This window comes from Patagioenas fasciata, chromosome 3 (assembly GCF_037038585.1).
Source record: "Patagioenas fasciata isolate bPatFas1 chromosome 3, bPatFas1.hap1, whole genome shotgun sequence".
NCBI classification, from domain to species: Eukaryota; Metazoa; Chordata; class Aves; order Columbiformes; family Columbidae; genus Patagioenas; species Patagioenas fasciata.
In genome coordinates, this window is record NC_092522.1 from 105,487,751 (window position 1) to 105,507,924 (window position 20,174).

General features: G+C 36.3%; 1 protein-coding gene across 4 annotated transcripts in view; it reads left to right on the forward strand.

The window, feature by feature from the left end:
• The window catches only part of SNTG2 (syntrophin gamma 2), a 260,833-nt gene that overhangs the window by 98,984 nt on the left and 141,675 nt on the right, over positions 1–20,174 (forward strand). For 3 of the 4 annotated variants that reach the window (XM_065835059.2, XM_071807027.1, XM_071807026.1), the window contains exons 3-4: positions 16,449–16,505; positions 16,602–16,659. In XM_065835059.2, the coding sequence (XP_065691131.1) occupies positions 16,449–16,505; positions 16,602–16,659 (115 nt within the window). The remainder of the gene's footprint in view (positions 1–16,448; positions 16,506–16,601; positions 16,660–20,174) is intronic. The other variant, XM_071807028.1, reaches the window with a different exon arrangement.

A 20,174-nucleotide genomic window follows, 5' to 3' on the forward strand; every position in this document is an offset into this window, starting at 1 on the left:
AATGTCACAAAAGTTTGCATCATTTGGCAACTGATGGGAGGCCATTCAGTGAATGTAAAGGCATGTCCGTTGCTGGTTGATTTGCTGAAATAAATAAAAGTCTCAGACAAAAGTCATCAGATTGCATATACTTTGTACTTCACTGAGAAGCATGAAAAACTGCAGCCTTTAACTGCAGGCATGGCTAGTAGTGCTAATAAGTTGCATGCAAATTCTGGTTGCAAAAGTCATAGTAAAATATGATACGACTGTACTATATGGTGTCTACGCATATAAGTATACATGATTGCTCTAGACTCAACAGTATTTAAAAGCTTTGTGTATAAGCTTTCATAGAAAAATAATCAAAATAACTAGCCCAAGCAAGCCATCAGGTCTGCCTCTTCCTTTTAATACCAATCTTTGGCTTGATTTTGATGCATTTTACTCCTGCAACTCATGGGTACCCTAAATAGTATTTCCTTGTGCAAGACAGGACAGGAAGACAAGCTCTGATAATACTTGAGGAGCTGGATTTTGAAAGAAATTCTGGAGAGTCCCTGAAGAGGAGGCAGAACTGGGATATGAAGCTACTGCGAGCAAAATGAGCTGAAATTCCTTGCCTATATTTCATGAACAATAACGATACACAGTGGATCAGCCTGGAGAGGAGTGACTCTTGGGTCTGTGTCAAATGGAGGCAGTTCTTCCTGGTTATAGCAGTAGTGTTAATGTGTAAAAGTAAGGATATTTCAAGTATAATTCAGATGTTAATTTAGGTTTGAGTTGCAAAGTATTATGTGGCTCTAGGTATGAAATCCTTTCAGGAGGGATTTCTCCCACCTCATACCATTGATAGGTAGTGTGGATAGTCCTGCCAAGCTGACCTTTTCCTGGAAAACATTGTTCAAGTTATTTCCTTATTTTACTTAAATTTTCTCACTGAAGACTCTGAAACCTCAATTTCAATTCTCTGATCTGTTGTTTTCCTTTGTCCCTTGCAAGATCTCCCCAAGATGTCCCTGTCTGAAAGTATTATCTTCTATTGTTGTGGGCTTCTGTTGTCAAACTCTAGTGAGAAAAATGGACTAAACCGTGGCTTTATGGGAATATTTGCTTTTTCAATATTATACTTCAAAGTACATAAAAATTTCGAAACACTAGCATTTCATATAAAGTCCAATCAAGTGTAATATGAACACTGTCTTTTTTACAGTGTATAAATTGGTAGTATAAAGGAGCTCAACACCAGAATTTGAAATCAGGCTGAAATAGCTGGTAGTTCTCTAGCACCATTTTTGATAATTCTGAAGTTTTACATTTACAATTACACAGAATAAATTCCAAAGAGATAAATGCTTTACTTTTCAAGTGGTTCAAGAAAATAATTTTCATCCCTGTGCTATATGATTCAAAATACTAATAGAAAATTGTAACCTGAAAGTCAATTCTATAGTAGTCGTAAACAATCGTGTTGTCTTACTGATTTATTCTCCTTCTTTTTGTATTTTTTCTTTCTCAAGTAATAATAGTTAATCTTTACTTCAGACGTGGCCATTCATCAAACTAGTTCATTTGCAACAGAAATAGAAATAAGTTGTTTGCCTTCTTTCTGTAGTCACATCAAACACATAGAAGGGGAAAAAAAAAAATCTTTTGTTTCTCAAGTAACTTTTCTTCTTAGGTGGGTTATGTGAATGGAAAATTATTGAAAAAGCAAGTTCTGTGTCTACTTTTGGTAATACTTTGTTCTCCAGCCGGTTTTGTGGGGCAGCATTAATGGGGTGCATTCATTCCCTGCCTCCCTTCTGCTGCCAGGTTGGATGATCCCGAGGATTTGCAGCTGTGCATAATGAATTAGCTCTGCCAGTCCCGTCCATTCTGAATGCTACAGTGGAGACCAGCAGAGACATCAGTGATCTCTAGTGCTACAGTTGTGGGTTGGACTTTCAGCAATAGAGATTATTTGCAAGGATGAAAGGTTCTTAATATAAACTACCATTTACTACCATTGTCTAGATCTATTCTTGTTTCATATTTTGCCATCTACCATTTATTTAGGTGCTACATTTTGCCACTCAGAAAGCTTCACCTTTGATAAGAAATTGTGGAGCTGGCTTTCTGTAATTTATTGTCAGTTCAGCCCATTTTGCTAGTTCTTGCTGTCTTAGACTTGGATGTAATGACAGGGAAGATCATAGTTTGTAAAATTCAATGTGTATAAAATAATGAATACAAAGGCAACTGTTTCTTTTCCTTAGTTTTCACATTTTTCACAGTAGACAAGTTGTATTTTAAATATCTGTAAAAAACCATCTGGAAGTGGAACCAAAGTGGGAAACAATACTTTCCAGTATTTTATTACATTTATAAAAATATTTTATGCATAACTATATATAATACTTATGTATTTTATATTTATGTGATTAAACATAGGTTCTTTCTTCCAAGATGCATTTCAGAACTTCAGACTTGGTAGATCTGAACATTTTATGCAAGGTTTCATGACATAGTATTATGTTTGGGGAGTTCAGATTCACAGAAAAAGAGGGAATATATGGGTGCATCAGAATCGGTGTGTGCTCATAGAAGCCAAGCATGAAGGTATTGGTAGAAAATAAATAGACATTTTTCGCTAAGTATTTTTAACACGAGTTTTGTTGGGTTTTTTTTCCACAGATTTCAAGTTTGACAATACTCACAGAAGGGAATTAATTATATTAAAGAGAGGGAGGGATTTTTTTCAGTTAAAGAAGAAAATGGGAAGTATTCATTTTTATGCCTCATGCTTCATTAAGGGATGATTTTGCTTTAACGTTTTGTCATTCCGCATGCTAAAATGAGTTTCTTACATACAGTGTCTTACAGCCTTAATATTCTTTGTTTTTCTGCTGTATATTGCTATCATCCTTCTCCTGGTGTCAGCCCACAACTTTATGCCTCTGCAATTTTCATAAGCAAGTTTGTTTGTTTTTATTTTCTTTTTGTATTATATTTGTGTATTTTTTTCCCCTGCTAATTCCACTTGCAAAGTAAGAAAAAGAAAAGAATTACATCTGACCTTTAATCAAAATCAGTTCTCACAGAACTGAATTGTCTCTGACTTGGTCAGTGGTTGAGCAAATAGGTTTCTCATGTAGGCTCTTGGCACCTTGGTTGGAAGAAGACTCCTCAGAGGTTTCTGTAAGTCTAATAAAATTAGAATAACAAAAAATCTTTTGATCCTGGATACGCAGTTCTCTAGCTTCACAAGCTGTGTCTTAGCTGGACTTACCAGAATGAAGTAAAGTAGGTAAATAAGGAAGAAAAATAGCAAGATTAGCTGTTTTGTTGATTAAAAAAAAACAACAAACAAACAAAAAACCCCACGAAACAAACAAACAAACAAAAAAACCACAAAAACAAACTAGAAACAATGACTGAAAGTACTGTTTAAATCAGTGATGAGACTGCTATGACTTCGTAGTTCAGATGCTGACAAGGACAGAGAACAATGTTATTTTAGCAAACCTCTTGGTAACAGTCTGCTTTAAAGATCACCAAAGCCTGGAGAATACGCTGTGGTGGGGTTCGTCACAGCCATCTTTACTAAGTAGATCATGGAATAATTTAGATTGAAAATGACCTCACAAGATTGTCTAATTTAAGCCGCTGCTCAAAGCTGGATAAATTCCAAGTTTGGGCAAGTTGCTGAGAGCTTTGTCCATTCATGCTTGGAGTATCTTCAAGGACAGAGATGCTAGCACCTCTCTAGGCAGCCACTTCTAGTCCTTAACTGTTTCACGGTGAAATTATTTCACATTGTCACTTTCAATTGGAATTGCCTTTGCTGCAAGTTGTGGCTCTTGCCTCGCATCTTTTTATTGATGCATCCATGAGAACAATGTGGTTCTGTCTTTTGTATAATTCTCGTTTGGTTTGGCAGGGTTGGAAAATAAAATGGGTGACTTCATTTCACTCTAAAACAAAAACAAAACAACCCCCCTGCAAAACTTTGATCTACATTAGTGGAAACAATTATAATAATATGAACCAATAAAAATATCATGTTATGCCATATTTAGTAAGGATTCTTTGCAGGTGTCCTGGATCTTCACTAGCATGTGAAAGGATCTGCTTTGTCTCTATACAAGACTCAGTAGTGACTGGCATACCTCAGTCAATTTTCATAGCTGCATTTGTCCTGTTCCTTTTGTGAGAAGGTGAGATCATGTGCAATGCAAGGAGTGAAGTTTCAGAACTCCCTTTCCCATTCTGTCTACATGTTCGTTATTACAACTTGACTCCTTTTCATGGAAGTAGAGAAGGAGGCATCCCATTAAAAAATAAACAGACGTGGGACTAAAGTTTATTCAGGTACTCTTTGAGCAAAAAGCTTTTCCTGAAGGCCAGACATTATAGCCAACAGTGGAGCAAATAACATTCTTTGATTTACAACCCACACTCAACATAGTTTTACAGAAAAGTTGTTACATTATTTTTCAATGCATTTTTTTATTGCTTACCTAGTTAACTGTAAGATGGTGGTAGTTACAGTTCCTGAGATGGCAGTATTAATGACCTGTGGAAAAGCACAGTATCACAGTATGTTTGGGATTGGAAGGGACCTCAAAAGATCATCTAGTCCAATCCGCCTGCTGGAGCAGGAACACCTAGGTGAGGCCGCACAGGAACATGTCCAGGCGGGTTTTGAATGTCTCCAGGGAAGGAGACTCCACAACCCCCCTGGGCAGCCTGTTCCAGTGCTCTGTCACCCTCACTGAGAAGTTGTTTTTCTCAAATTTAAGTGAAACCTCTTGTGTTCCAGCTTGATCCCATTACCCTTTGTCCTATCATTGTTTGCCACTGAGAAGAGCCTGGCTCCATCCTCGTGGCACTCACCCTTTCTGTATTTATAAACATTAATAAGGTCACCCCTCAGTCTTCTCCAAACTAAAGAGTCCCAGCTCCCTCAGCCTTTCTTCATAAGGGAGATGTTCCACTCCCTTAATCATCTTTGTTGCCTTACGCTGGACCCTCTCCAGCAGTTCCCTGTCCTTCTTGAACTGAGGGGCCCAGAACTGGACACAATATTCCAGATGGGGTCTCACCAGGGCGGAGTAGAGGGGAAGGAGGACCTCTCTCAATATACTAACCACCCCGCTTCTAATACACCCCAGGATGCCATTGGCCTTCCTGTCCACAAGGGCACAGTGCTGGCTCATGGTCATCCTGTTGTCCACCAGGACCCCCAGGTCCCTTTCCCCTACCCTACTTTCTAATATGTAATTTCCCAACCTATACTGGAACCTGGGGTTGTTCCTGCCCAGATGCAGCACTCTACACTTTCCCTTGTTAAATTTCATCAGGTTATTCCCGACCCAACTCTCCAGCCTGTCCAGGTCCCGCTGGATGGCAGCACAGCCTTCTGGCGTGTCAGCCACTCCTCCCAGCTTAGTGTCATCAGCAAACTTGCTGATAGTACACTCAATTCCCTCGTCCAAATCATTAATGAATATATTGAATAATACAGGCCCCAGTACTGACCCCTGAGGCACTCCACTAGCTACTGGCCTCCAACTGGACTCTGCACCATTGACCACCACTCTCCGGCTTCTCTCCTTCAGCCAGTTTGCAGCCCACCTCACTACTCTATTGTCTAGACCACATCTCCTCAATTTAACTGTGAGGATGCTGTGGGAGACTGTGTCAAAGGCTTTACTGAAGTCAAGGTAGACCACATCCACCGCCCTGCCATCATCCATCCATGCATGGCATTTTCAGCCTGACCGAAGTGGCTGTAACTCTGACATTTACGTTTTCTTCATGCTCTACTAATTTCTTAAGATTTCTGTATACTTGCTATTTTTAATAAAAGCTGTGGGACGTATGTAAGTAGTGACAATAGTGAGTAAGGAAGCAATCAAAGCTCTCTGGCTTCTAGTTAAGTTCTTTTTGACCCTGGACTGCCACATACTGGAAGAAGGAATCTCTGTGTCCCAGTCCTAGGTGATGGCACTGCAGTTCATCTGATGTGTGAAACGTCATATGGTGTCTTTACATATCAGCATAAGGCCACATGGTTCTAGACTTATCATGTAGATGCCTGCATTGTTAGACTCAGTGATTAATCATAATCCAGCACCATCTCTCATTAGGACTGCTGCATGCACAATCTCACCTCATTATGGTATTTCTTCTGAATTCCACATGGAAATAATTTTGGCCAGAGCAGCCTCTACTGTAGTTTAAAATCCATATTTCTAGGAATAGAGTCAGGCAAAAGGTGGACTGCAACCTGCAGTCACTGGGAAGGTGGGAGTGCACTGCCGATCAGTGAGAAGTGAGGGTTGTGTTAGCAGAAGTGGAAAACTCTATACTTGGTAGAACATTAAAACACATGCAGAACAATTTGCTGAGGAAGCTCTGGGACTGGAGAGGAGAGGGTGTGAGCTGAGAAAATCCTCATCACAATTATTCCCCATCTTGAGGAGAAAACTTCCTGAAGGATATTGCATATCCTCTTCTGTTCTTTTTGGATATGTGACAACCAGCAGGATGTCTGCATTTTATGATATGTTTTACTGAGTCTCACATTCTCAAAGGACCTGTTTCTTCAGTCATTTTTTATCTCATAACTTCCTTGTCATAGCCTCAAGAGTTACTGAAGAAAAGGAAGACAAGATATGGCTGGTGTGTTGAGTACCTATCTTTATCTTCTTACCCCTTCTGGTATTGGACTGTTTCTTCCCTTGTGTCCATGCAGGACAGGTTGCAGAATTCTCTTTTAACTCTCCATATTGCACTTTCTTGTCTTGCTTCTTCGTTTCTCCTACATGTTTCCCAAGGGTCTGGGTAGCAAGCTCTGCTCTTATTGCCATCGTTGCCCAAGACCGGCTTTTATTTTCTATTGTCAACTTGCCATGTATTACCTGTAGTAAATTCAACATCTTACTTTCAACAAGTAAGGAGCCTTTTAAGGCTACTCTTTCCAATAAATGCCAGATGCAGCTGTAGAAGTAGGAATGCAGTTTGTTTATTGAATAAAAACATGCTCTGAACTACTTTGGACAATGCAGCAATGAATGATTTCTTGGCTCACATTTTCCTGTCTTCTTCTTTAACCACTTACTTTGCTTGAGGAATAGTCTTTTGTCTATTAAGGTAATAGTCTGTTGTGATTTGAGCATGGGGACTAGACAGGCTCAGGTACTAAGACATGTTTTATCATGGCCATATTTAATGTTGAGAAGTCACTTGGCATCCAGGTTGCACAGTGAGGGAGATGCCCACCCAGGAGAGAAGCCAGCACAGTGGTTCCCCACTTGATGTCCCTGCCCCGTGGCAGCGGGATGCGGGAGCCCAGGAGGACGCTGCCGGCATCAGCACGGTGGTCTTACAATTACTGAATAGAAGGGAAAAGAATAAAAAAATAATCAAAGTGTTGGCAATCTTTGTCTTTCAGCCTATTCTAGCCATTGCAAATGGGCTTGTTTCTTAGAACAGTTTCAACAAAATCTGAAGAAGATGGGCTGTTTAAAGTGTGCTGGCAGTTTGTTTGGGAATTATGTATGCATTCATTAATATTTTCATGTAGAGTGGCACAGAATAGGAATATTTGGTATGTATAGAATCTTTTTCCAAACGTATCCATCTATATCAATGAATGTGGAGTGCTTCAAGATGACTTTCCTTCTGAAATCCCTTAAGTACATTGTCCATTAAGATATATATATATATATATATATGCAAAAAAGTAATTTTTCCTAATGAAAGATCGTTTGCCACAAGTGCCAGTATTAACAATCTGGTGGTAGGCATTGACAGGTGGATATAAAATCTTACTAAAAGCAGTACCAAAAATAAGGACTGTAATTGCTTTCTCACGTTGCCCATTAAGCTCCAATCATTTCACTTCATATGAACAAATACCAAGACATAAAGACCTTTCCAGAGACGAACTCTTCTGTGGAGTCATTGTGTTTTAAAATAATCTAGAAAGTTTTTTGTCAAGAGCTTTCTCATACATAAGGCAGATATTTGACCGTGTAATTTCAAAATGATTGATACTTTTTAATGTAATTTAGAAAACTTTTAAAACTACAGGATTTTTTTCAGCTATATCATTTGTAGTAGTTGTTATAAACAGCATTTTATACCTTCCCTTACCAAGCAGCCTCGTCTCTATACAGTTGTTTGCATGGTGTTCTTCGGTATGATGTCTGTGTCTCATTTGATTTAAAATTTATATTATATCTGTTTTTCAATATAGTCTTGCCAGGCATCATTCTTCAAGTTCTTGAAAGTTTCTGCCTCACTAGTCTTTATTTCAGTATTGATGACTGAGACCTTTTAAGGCTCTCCTCCACCCATCTATACAGTTATATGTGCTGTTTCAGTCTAGAGCTCTTCTGGATTTGGCTTTCCCTGATTTCTAACACTATTTGGAGCTGCATGTACACAAAAGATACAGGCTGAATTTAAGAATTAATTTAAGAATGGATTACTTGTGCTGCTTTCATCTGTGGATTATGGCTATCAGCATCTCCAGTTGAGGCAAAATCTTTTCTGCTTGTTCACATCTTTAACGGTTGGTTCTGCAGTGCCGTTGTTTGCCCTGGTACACAGAATGTGATACTATTTTGAAATAAAGCCCCTGTCTCTGACCTATGCGCTTTGATGAGATGCAAACCCACTGTTCATGCTCTGGCCCTCCTGCAGAGTGTTATTCCATGAAGGTGATATTGACAGAAAGACAGCCTGATCAAACCTAAATATTGCTTCTAACACAAAATTTAAAATCTATCCTTCCACTGTTGCAGCTACACCGATTTTGTCCCTAAAATTTGCTTCTGATTTTGTACCCAGCTAGCAGCTCAGTGGCTGTAAATCTCTTCCACAAAGAGTAGGCTGCTTTCTTAAAAGCAGTTTGATCATCTTTGAACATATGCGATCTTGTTCAGTCAACACCCATAGCTCTAGTGTTTTCATGTATCAGAACAAGTCAATGGTTTTGCTCAGACATGTGCAATTAGACAATATGATTTTCCTTTAATACTTAAAGAATAACAAAAGTGAAAATTTTAGTGGCCTTCTCAGGTTTACAGTTTGTTGTTCAAAGAGAAAATAGGTTTCCAAAATACATATTCTTCCACCGTAGAAAGTACAAATGCGACAGCCAGCCTACCCGCTCAAAGAACTGCTTGCATAAAGCAGATCAAACCACCTGTCAAACACTTAGCAGGTAAATCTGCCTTCTCTTTCCATTGCTGGTATGTTAGACACTGATCAATGCATTTGTTTCTCAGAACTTAGAGACTGGAGTATGTCATGGCCAAATTGTTACCCTAATTCTTAAAACATAGTGATAGGCATTACAGAGCCAGTATTGCTTTGAGAAACAGGTAATAGAATCCTTGACAACTTGCAACAATAAGAGGTCTCAGAAAGATAGGAATATTTCATGTTGGTATCCTGGGCAGTTACAGTTTTAATAACTACGTTCTGTCTATTTAAATGTTTTCTGAGGTCTCATGCAGGGCACTTATTCTTCCCCTAATCTCCTAGAAACAGAAAACAAAACAAAACATGCCTCCTATGTGGTGTACTATGGGAGGTACATAATTACTTCTGCTTTGTAGGACAACTGGAATGAGTGGTTGTTATAGCATAGACATCGAGTACTTTGGGAGCCTTCAGAATGAAGGGTTTTAATAAACTGTAGATACTATTAAAGGATATCATTAGCAAAACAAAATGCTGGTTTAAAAGAAAAAAAAAAAAAATTTCAGCTTTCCTGTTCAGATTGATAATTAGTAAACTTTCTAACAAGTTTTCCTTGCCTATAAGGAAATAAAATTATACAAGCATCATAGTGTTCATTTGGGTTTTGTTGGTTGGTTGCTTGCTTGCTTTTTTTAAGACTGGTACAGATGTCTGCCTCATTTTAGCCTTAAACCATAAACAAATCAGTCTGAAAAGAAAAAAATATATATTTAGCCTGCAGGCAACTAAAAAGTGAGACAAGTTGTTTGCGTGTTTGACTGAGACATGAACACTGGTTTTTACAGTTGCATACGTGCATGACTATCATTAATGTTGCAAAAAGAGGTTTTTTCCCACAAATATTGCAATTCAGTTTTGGCAAGAAGCTCTGGAGTAGGATTTTCTTTCATAGCTGCCTGCAAAGCTAGTATGGGTTTCTGTCCAAATTTTTTATAGTAATAAAATGTTGTTATTGCATAAGAAGTTCGGAACTGAGTCAGACCTAAAATCTACTGAGCCCACTGTCAATTTTCAAACAGAAGCAATTAATGTTTCCCTAGAAAAACCAAACAAGACAAGAATATGTGATGCTTCTCTTAACACTTTCCCTACCACTATTTGTTCAGTGCCTTCTTGAGAATAATGTAGTCTTGTATTAGTACTTAACAGATTTGTCCAGTATCCCCATGAACACCTGTAGATTTTCAAAGTTCAGATTTTTTTTTTCTCACCAGACTCTAGAATCTGCTACACATTGCACAAAGAATCACATATTTTTGTTTGTTCTGATCCTCATTCCTAACTGTATCATTTGATGCCTCCTAGTTTTTGTACTGGAAAAGGCTAAAAAAAATGGTTTCTATTAACTGTCCTCTGTGCAACTGACTGTATTGCAAGAGCCTCCCAATTCCCAGTCTGTCTCTGTTCCTGGATGAAGACTTGTAGCCTATTCTATTATTCCTTATAAAGGAGCTGTTTTGTGCATCCGTTGTCCTTATTGACTTTTTCTGAACCTTTTCTAGCAGTTTCAGGTATGAGGGACCAAAAGAGTGTACAGTTTTCAAGGTGAACTTTGGATTTCTACAGTGGTATAATGATGTTCTTTGTTTCTGTTGTTTCACTAAGACTTCCAGAAATTTGTAGTTTTGACCACTGCTGCACACTGCACTGATGATGTAATGGAACCATCTGCTTTGACCCCAAGGTCTTACTCCTTAATAGAAATTACTGATTCAGAATCAATCCTGATTCCTTATTTAAGTAATGCACATGGGAAAAATAACCTCTCTCACTAGCTTTGATTTGCTATTGTATTTTGTATGCTGTTTAGTTGCCTGGTTGCAATTTTGTTAGATGTTTTGCAAATATTTTCAGTTTACTTATTTTTCCTGTCTCAGTAAGAAGTTAATCTTACTGCTCCTCTCCCTCTCCTTCTCCTTTCCTTCTCCCCTCCCCTCCCCTCCCCTCCCCTCCTGTAACAGTAATAGTCGAACTTCACTGAGGACCTTCCTACATTGTGAGAATTATGCATTTAATCCATCCCTTTGTTTTCTATGTATTCTCTCATTAATTTTACTTAGCAATATATCTGTGCAAGACCTTTTCCTCATCGTTTCTATGTTTCCATAACTTGCTTTAAAAAAATATGCAGTCTCTTCCAAGATAAATCAAGTTCATCACAGTATCTCTCAATTTTGTGTTTTTGTTATAGTTTCTTTCACTAAGACTTTTTTTCCCTCCTCTGTAGTTTGTTCTAATTCGTTTAGCAGGCCTTAAGTTGCCTAAGCCTTAACTGGAACCTTTTATAAAAAAATGAGATTTTATTTTCCATGTTGCAGTCTTTGCGTATCAAGGCTTCATTGACAAGTACCACGCCAGTGCTCCTGCTTTGATTTATTCCTGAGTTCCTTTAAGACTCAGGTGAATGCTACCTGACCCTGGTGATTTGCTGCTGTTATTTAGTCAATTTGCTTCTAAAGTGGTTTCAAAGTCAGACGGATCCATACATCCTTTGTGTTACAAAGAACGTTGGAGGAACATCTCTAGTTTCACACTAATGAAAAGTGTTCATTTATCTTCCCTTCAGTAGGCTTATTTTCTCTGAGTATGCCTTTTATATCTTGATCATAAATTGGCCCTGCGATTTCTTTGGCAGACCTCCTACTCCTGATAGATTAAAAGATTTATTACTAATTTAAATTATTTTTGGCAGTTGTTCGACCGCCTTTTACTGTTACTGCCTTATTCTGTTTTTCAGTTAAATTTCCATATGTTCTTCTTTCTTGTTTTCATTTGAATATGGTGTCCATCAGTCCTTACATGTAATAATCTCTCTTAACATCTTTAGCCGTGCAGTTTTCCTTTTTGTCTTAATGAAGCTCTTCTAATAAGTGACATTCATTGGTTCTGTGCTTCCAGTGTGGTACCCTTAAGTATCCTTCATACTGCCTATAAAGTTTTACTTTTCTTAGCTGCCCCCTTAATGTTTCCTTTCAAAAAGATTCCTTACTTTTGCATAGGACCATAACAGCGTTAGTTAGAGTGGATAGAGAGATCAAATAAAAGAGAATTACTGTTAAGCACATTTCCCTACAAAACCTGAAATTTAATTCAGTTGTGCCTTGCTTTCAGTAGCTATCTAATGTTGAATCTCCCCTAAATTACCCACAGATTTTGTTTTGTTTTGACTCAGTAAAGTGAGCATCTGTATTATGAATTAACAGTCCAAATGAAGAACTCAATGGAAACTAGCCTTTAGTGAACTATGTTTTTCCCAATTCTTTTTTTCTTATAATTCCTGTTTTAAAATGGAGTTACAAAATCAAATATTAGGAAGTTAGAAATACACAGGCTATTGTCTCTTGAATCCTAGCTTTGTGTTGTCTTTTTTGTTAGAAGATATGCAGAGAATGGGTTGAGAGGTTACAGAAAGAGAAATATCTAGTAGTAAATGATCCTTGCCCTGAAGTAGTGGTACAATATAATCCTAGATGGCTCATGTACTTAAACTAGCACCAAATTAACGCTACTGATCAGGAATTAGGTGCATCTTATATTCTAATGTGCAATTATGATATGTTAAAATGCTGGACTTTCAAGCTAAGACTGAAGCTGGTCAACAAGATACTTTGAACAGAAGAATTTCATACAAATACTTAGAAAAAGCACTTAGGCATTTCAGATCACTAAAATAGAATTGTCCTTAAACCTTTATTCCTCTATTCATACCATGTGGAATGATGATACTTTTGGCAGTATTATTTGTGTTGATGTACCTAAATAGTGTACTGCTGACTAGCCCATGAGTATTTTAGTAATATCACATTTAGAAAAAAAATCATGTTCATGAAATGACATAACAGATCGTACTTTAAATAAAGGTAAAAAAAGTATTTCTGTATACTGTAAGATATCAGGGCCACATTAGTATTAAAGTAAGTTTCTGAAAAACTCCAGTTATGATGTGTCATAGTACAAAAATCTAAATTTTTGTCTTCTGTCTGTAGTCTGAATGTGTCTGTTTTCCACATCAAGTCATTTAAATTGTCACTGTCCGTAAGATTCGGTGATCTGCCAAGGAAGATACTTTAAAACTACTTGATCATCCCTGAAATTGCTTAAAGAAAGCTAAATATATTTAATTCCTGGTGTCTGTTTCACTACTACACACATTTCTGGAGCTCTTTGCCATTCCTGTGGCTCTTGCCTGCTACCTCTCCAATTTATTTGCACCGTTTTCAAAATGAGCATATCAGAACTAGCTGGATCATTTCAAGTGCGTGGACCACTGCCAGATACAGAAATAATTTATAGTCTCTGCTCCTTCTTAATACTCCCCTGGTGATATAGGATTACACTAGTGATTTTGGCCATGGCATTACACATGAATGTAGGTTTTTTTCTCACACTCAGTATGACTCATGTTTGTTTTTTTTCAAGACCACCTTTTGCCAGATAGAGTGCTTTTCTCTATTTATTTGAATGTTTTTTCTTGTTACAAGGAAGAGCTGAAATGACTTTGACTTGTAGTTGCTGTTTGCTTAAAACCTGTTCTGTTTAACATTATGTTATCATAAGTGTTGCAATTAATTTAAATTATTTTTTTAGATCACTGTGGTGGTGTTTTGTTCATTTGTTTGTTTGTTTTTAAATAACCCAAGTACTGTCACTATCCCAGAAGAACATACCCACTAAATATTGTCTTTATGTCAAATACATTTTGATTTGGGATCTTTTAGCTAGCCAATTTACATGTGCTTATAATACACCATATTTTGAATAGTTTTATGTTTTTAATCTAGTTTCTGTGGCGTGTCAGATCACTGCCTTTAAAGGGTTACTACAACACTGGTACTCTGTCATCAAGATTGGAAATTTCATAGAAAGTATTAATGTAATTTGAAAATGTATTTTCCATAAGACTTTTTCCCTTTAGAATTATTCCTCTTTAAATCCTTATGAACTGGTTTTACTGTTTTTCCATAAGGGAATGGATGGTTCATTGCCAGATTTATGATCATCTGACCTTAAAGCATTGTAATACAATGAAGATCCATGGCTCTATTTATATGTTTTCTATATTGACCCAGTATTAGCTTTTTTCTAATCTTCTGAAATTGTACGATGCTCATTTTTTAAAAAAAATCTAAATCAGTAACAAAAATCTATCTATAGAAAATGAAATGTGATATTTGGTCTTATATGACTGCTAGTCTTAAAAAATTATATATGATCATCAAATTAAAATAAGTTCATGTAAATGATCTTGTTTATGACACTTGATTATGCTCAGCTTTTGGCAATTTATTTTGCAGTTAAAACATCCTTAAAAGTAGGATGTTTTTGCATTTTTTAAGTATAACTGTAACTTAAAAATCTGTTATGTAGGAAACATTTAGGTATGTGTTTAATACCTTGTTTCATAGTGTCCTTTAATACAATATTTGAAGCTCTATAATAAGCAACTCTATGAACTATGAAAATGCAAAAATCAAGATTATTAGGACATATTATGCAATCGCATTGCTTTGTAGGACTAGAAACTCAATTATATCATAAGTATCGTTGTTTGAAATGTACCTATCAACCATATAAAAATACATGTTATTTATAGTTCAATGTATAAGATGCCAATAAATAACATCTTGCTTGTCTTTTATAAAATGGCTAAAGCTTTCCATGTAGCATATTTGTATTTGTTGTCTAATAATACTAAAGGAATCTAAACTGACAAAATAGTTTTTCTATCATCCCCATGTGATGGGATATATTAGGATAATTTGTTTACAAAGTGTAAGTACAGGTGGAAGAAAACATGAATTAAATAAGCAGAGAGGATTTATGTCATAGAAAATGGTTTTTGGGAATGAGCCACTGAATTGAAGGGTAGAGACATATTTTAATTGAGATTGGATCTGAACTTTCCCCAGTGTGTATCATAGTTTTGATGAAAAGTTTTAATGCAGTTCAAAATGAAGAAAAGAACCTATGAAACAATTTGAATTAGCAAAGATTTCAATAAAGCTGAATTATATTGTCTGAAATTTAATCATGGAAACCTTTTGATATAAATCAGGTACCACATGCCATAATACAATAGTTTTCCATTTTTAGCGCAGACTGGTGTAGTATAATGTTCATGGGAACACAATAGAGCAATTTTGAAAATGTATGAGTGTTCTTAACCCTTTTTTACTATATGCATTATTTTTACACTCCTAAAATGATACTGAAATTTATGATTTATGGTATTCCTCTTTCCTATGAGTCAATATGACTATATGTCTGTTAAGGTGAGTGTTAGAAAAAAGGCCAAAAAGAGCTTGTTAATATAAGATTATGAGCTGGACTACCATAATCAAAATTTACATGTATCTGGATTAGTGAAATCATGAAATAACTAATCAGGAAATATACATATAGGAGTAATCTCATCTATAATTTCGGATTTACAGGAAAAATAAAAAAGTACCTTACACATTTGGGAATTACTGTTCTAGGGTGTGAAAGATGGCATTCTCTGCAGTGCTGTTCAGCAGCACAGTTTCAAAACAGTTCCCCTTAACTCTGTAATTATTGTCAACCAATGAAGTGCTATTATTATGTTGTCAGGCACCAAGATGTACACATTAATGAAATGTCAAATTCAGCACATTATTAAACATATGATAGGTTGCCATAGAAAAATATTGATACATGTTTATCTTTATACACTTAAAACCTGAAATTCAAGAAAATAACCATTTGAAGGAGATTGTCATTAAAAGTATTTTGGCATATGCTGAAAAAAAAAGGTGTAGTTCTGAGGATATGTCCTTGAAAAATGAAAATAAATAAAATATGCATACATGATAGCAGTTAAAGAAGGTAAATCAGCTATGAAGTGCACATCTTAAAGCTATTAATGTAGTTTTCTCGTGAAAACATTGACAAAACAGAGAAAAAGCATATAAAATTTTCTGTTTAGGCAGAATATCACTTCAGCAATAGAAAAACATACTGAAAATCTGCATGCACAATTCAAATGCAAGTTCTGCTCTCTATGGTAAGGAATTAAAAAAATGCGTCTAAATCTTTATTTAATGATACTTCAGAACTGAACTTGACCACTCAGATTCTAGGGAACATTGGAGAATTAGTTTTTTTAAACATATAGAATTTAGAAACTATGCTTATTCAGAAATTGTGTTTTCACCTAAATTTATTTTTTCTACAATTTTTTAAAGCACAGAACTGTTACACTTCATAGACAACCAGTTGGTGGCTTGGGCTTAAGCATAAAGGTATGGATAATTTCTCATTTCTTCTTTTAATTTTTAGCATGACTAGTTCATTTCAGTCTTAATTGAGATCTTATGGTTACTACGCATTTTTTACAGGGTGGTGCTGAGCACAAAGTGCCTGTCGTCATATCAAAAATATTTAAAGACCAAGCAGGTAATATATGTTTATGTTATTTACATATATAATACTGTAGTATATGTGGGTTTTTTAAAAAATTAAATGTTCTTTAATCTGAGAATGAAAACATATGTATGGCTTATTCTTTCAACCTCACACTGTCTTTAAGTCTTTCTATAAATGTCCAAGTAGTCTATGTGCCTTGGCATTGAATTTATAATCTGTTCAAGTTTTTAGGACCTGTGCTTGAAATTTTACTGGTAAGTAATAGTTTCAGAAAACATATTTTTTACTGCAGTAAGACAGTTGTGTTGTAAACAAAACATTTAAAGTTACTTATGAAAACAAAACTATGACATAGGAAACCTATTTATGTACCTAACTTTAATAACCCAGAGGATAAACAAATATAAACCAAACGTATTTTTTTCCCCACTCAGTAATTCACTGCTCTATGGTATGACTAACTGTGCCTGGGTGCAAACAGAGAGTGATTTGTAATGTTTATTACAGCAGTTGTAACACAAGATTTAAAACAGTACAGTCTAACCCAGTTGAGTATTACACTGACATTTATTTAGCAAAAGGAACCTTTGAGGGACCATGTCAGACCTTGGACTGATCTTGGCAAATTGGTGACCTGCTCTGGAAAACAAAGGGCCCTGCAGAGGAGAGGGCTGAGAAGGGATCTTACCAATGCTTATAAGTATCTCAAGGGTGGCCGTCAAGACAATGGGACCAGACTCTTTTCATTGGTGCCCAATGATAGGATAAGTGACAACAGACACAGACTGAAGCACAGGAGTTTCCATCTGAATATGAGGAGAAACGTCTTTACTTTCAGGGTGACCAAACACTGGAACAGGCTGCCCAGAGAGGTTATGGAGTCTTCTTCTCTGGAGACATTCAAAACCTGCCTGGACACCTTCCTGTGTGATCTACTCTAGGTGAACCTGCTTTAACAGGGGCGTTGGACTAGATGATCTCCAGAGGTTCCTTCCAACCCCAACCATTCTGTGATTCTGTAAGAAAAGAACTGTTACACGTGGCTGCACAGTGCTGTGCAAGGTAAACTAAGGGTCTTAGCTTATCAAAACAAAAGTTGTATTTTCTCCTCTGGTGGACATGGACATGGGGAATAAATAGTTTGTTCTTTTCTCTGCTGAAGCATTCTTTTACAGATTTTAAGATTTGTTGTTCTTCCATGATTAGCTTCTTTGTGTTTCTGTTCTTCTTTAGAATAACTCTACCCAAATCATGTAACATTTCCTGTAAGGAAAGACAGAGCACTGCACTCTGACCCACTGTGCATGTCCCACTTCTTGGAGGACTCAAAGCCACTGACATGATCTTTTGAACTCATCAACCTCTCTCCCTGCTTTGCTGCGGTGGAGATGAAGCACATTTGCTTGCCACCATGTTCAGCCTCATGCTTTACTGTAATAAATTGCAGACTGTACTTGTTTTTTTCCTTTTCATTTTCTTCAGTGGGTCATTATTTTCCTTGAAATTTAATACCTAAACTTGATAACCCATTTTCAGCTGATATCTAGTGAATACTGAATGGATTAGATATACCAGGATCCTGTAGGAAAGACTTCTTCAAGTTTCCTATGTACAGTACTTATATATATATATATTTCAGTATGATGAGGTTTTTTAATGATATTATTTCTGCAGTGAGGAAGAGGTGTTTTTATGTCAATTATGTTATTGTATATGGAACAATAATAGGCTCCTTGAATATAAAACATAATAAACCATGCTAAGAAAATACATAATAATAATAAAATGAAAATAAGCATTCAGGTCTGAGGAAAGTACCTCAGGAAATTAATTGCCAACAAGGTAAGCTATTTCCTGCCCTCTTAGGACATAGTACTTTTAATTAAGTTTAGTAGTGAGTTTGTATATGAAATGCTTATATGCAGAGTTTTGTACGTTGTAAGTAGTGTTTCATGAGCTGCATTTATCTGTAGAGTAACAAGTGCAACAACAATTTTATGGGGTCAGCTGTTTACCTCAAATCTGAAAATCTCTCTTCAGGAGATACTTGTTTGAAGATCTTGTAGCCATTTGTCCAAGGAACCTCCCAAGTGAGCAGTGGTTTTAACCAGAGGTCGTACTGTGTCACAGTGAGGCTGTATGTGCATTCCTGACTGAATCAGTGGCTGCCATGAGGACGCTGTCACACCTGGCAAGGTCTGAAGTATGAGGTCAATATAGTATCAGTGGCACCACTGGTCTGAAGAAGCAAATCTCAGCCCTTCTTTCAGCGATTGTGGGGCTGGGTCAGGTGAACTCCTAAGGTCCCTTCCAGCCTGAGTGATTTTGTGATTCATTTAGTGCTGCAGATGCTAAAGATCAGAGTTATGTAAAATAAATACTTTCTTTTTGTGCCACATTGCTTCCTGCAGACCCATTCTGGTTTGGAATGTTTACACAACAGAAAAGAGTGTGGAGTTTTTTATTTATTTGTTTCTTCCAGAAAATGAATATTTCTAAAAAGCATTTTGAGAAAAATATAGAAGTGTAATATATATATATAAGTATATAATATATATGTAAGTATATAATGTATATAAGTATAATAGAATAAAGCAGTTCCTCTTTTTTTATCTCTGTATGAACTTTGTGCTATCCTAAACAATGTAATTACTCAGCTATCTTTGTACTTTTTAAAATTTTTCAAATATAGGAGAAGTGATTTTGTTGGTGTTGACTTAAGCAGCAGCTAAAGGTATTTGCACTTTAGTTGTTGAGATAGGGTAAACATTTCAGTTGTATTTGATTTTGTTATTCAACACAAGCACTTCTGTAGCAACAATAGTAAGAAATGCTATTCTTACACTTTTGACTGGCTTAGAGACCTCCCAGCTGTGATCACTGTTGTTCATAACTTCCCAATTATGTTATCCTAGATCACTCTATTGAATAAGACTTTGCTGAACAAGTTTGCTGAAACATACGCAGAAACTCAATTCAAGAGCACAGCTTTACATTTCTGAAATACAAGGTTAAGTGGTCATTCAGCACTGGAGGCTTGATGTCTGATGTATTGCAAATCACGGTAAAGAATGTCCGAAGTTTTTCCTGAGCACATGTCCTCAAGTGTATTAACTAAGAGCAAGTTTTGCTAATGTCAATGACTCATCAGCAAGTTCAGGCCTTTTGTATTTTTCTGTGCATTCTGTCTTTGATTCTAACAAAGATTACATTTTCTTCATATCACCAAAGCTTTTGCTTAAGTGAATTTCAGAAGGAAAAAAATCCTGTGCCAGACAGGATGAGAACAAGTAAATGCAACCATATTTATAAATTCAAAAGTAAATTATACTTCTATATATATTTATATATATATATATAAAATATACTATTATCTACAGAGTAATTTTAAGCCCATAGGTAGTTATTTCACTTCCCAAGCAATGATTTTTTTCTCCTGTCCATATATTACATCCTCCAGTTGACTCAGCATATTAACAGTGTTACTAATAATTGCCCATACTGTGAAAAGATACTATTGATGTTGAAGCTTCTCAGTTAGATTT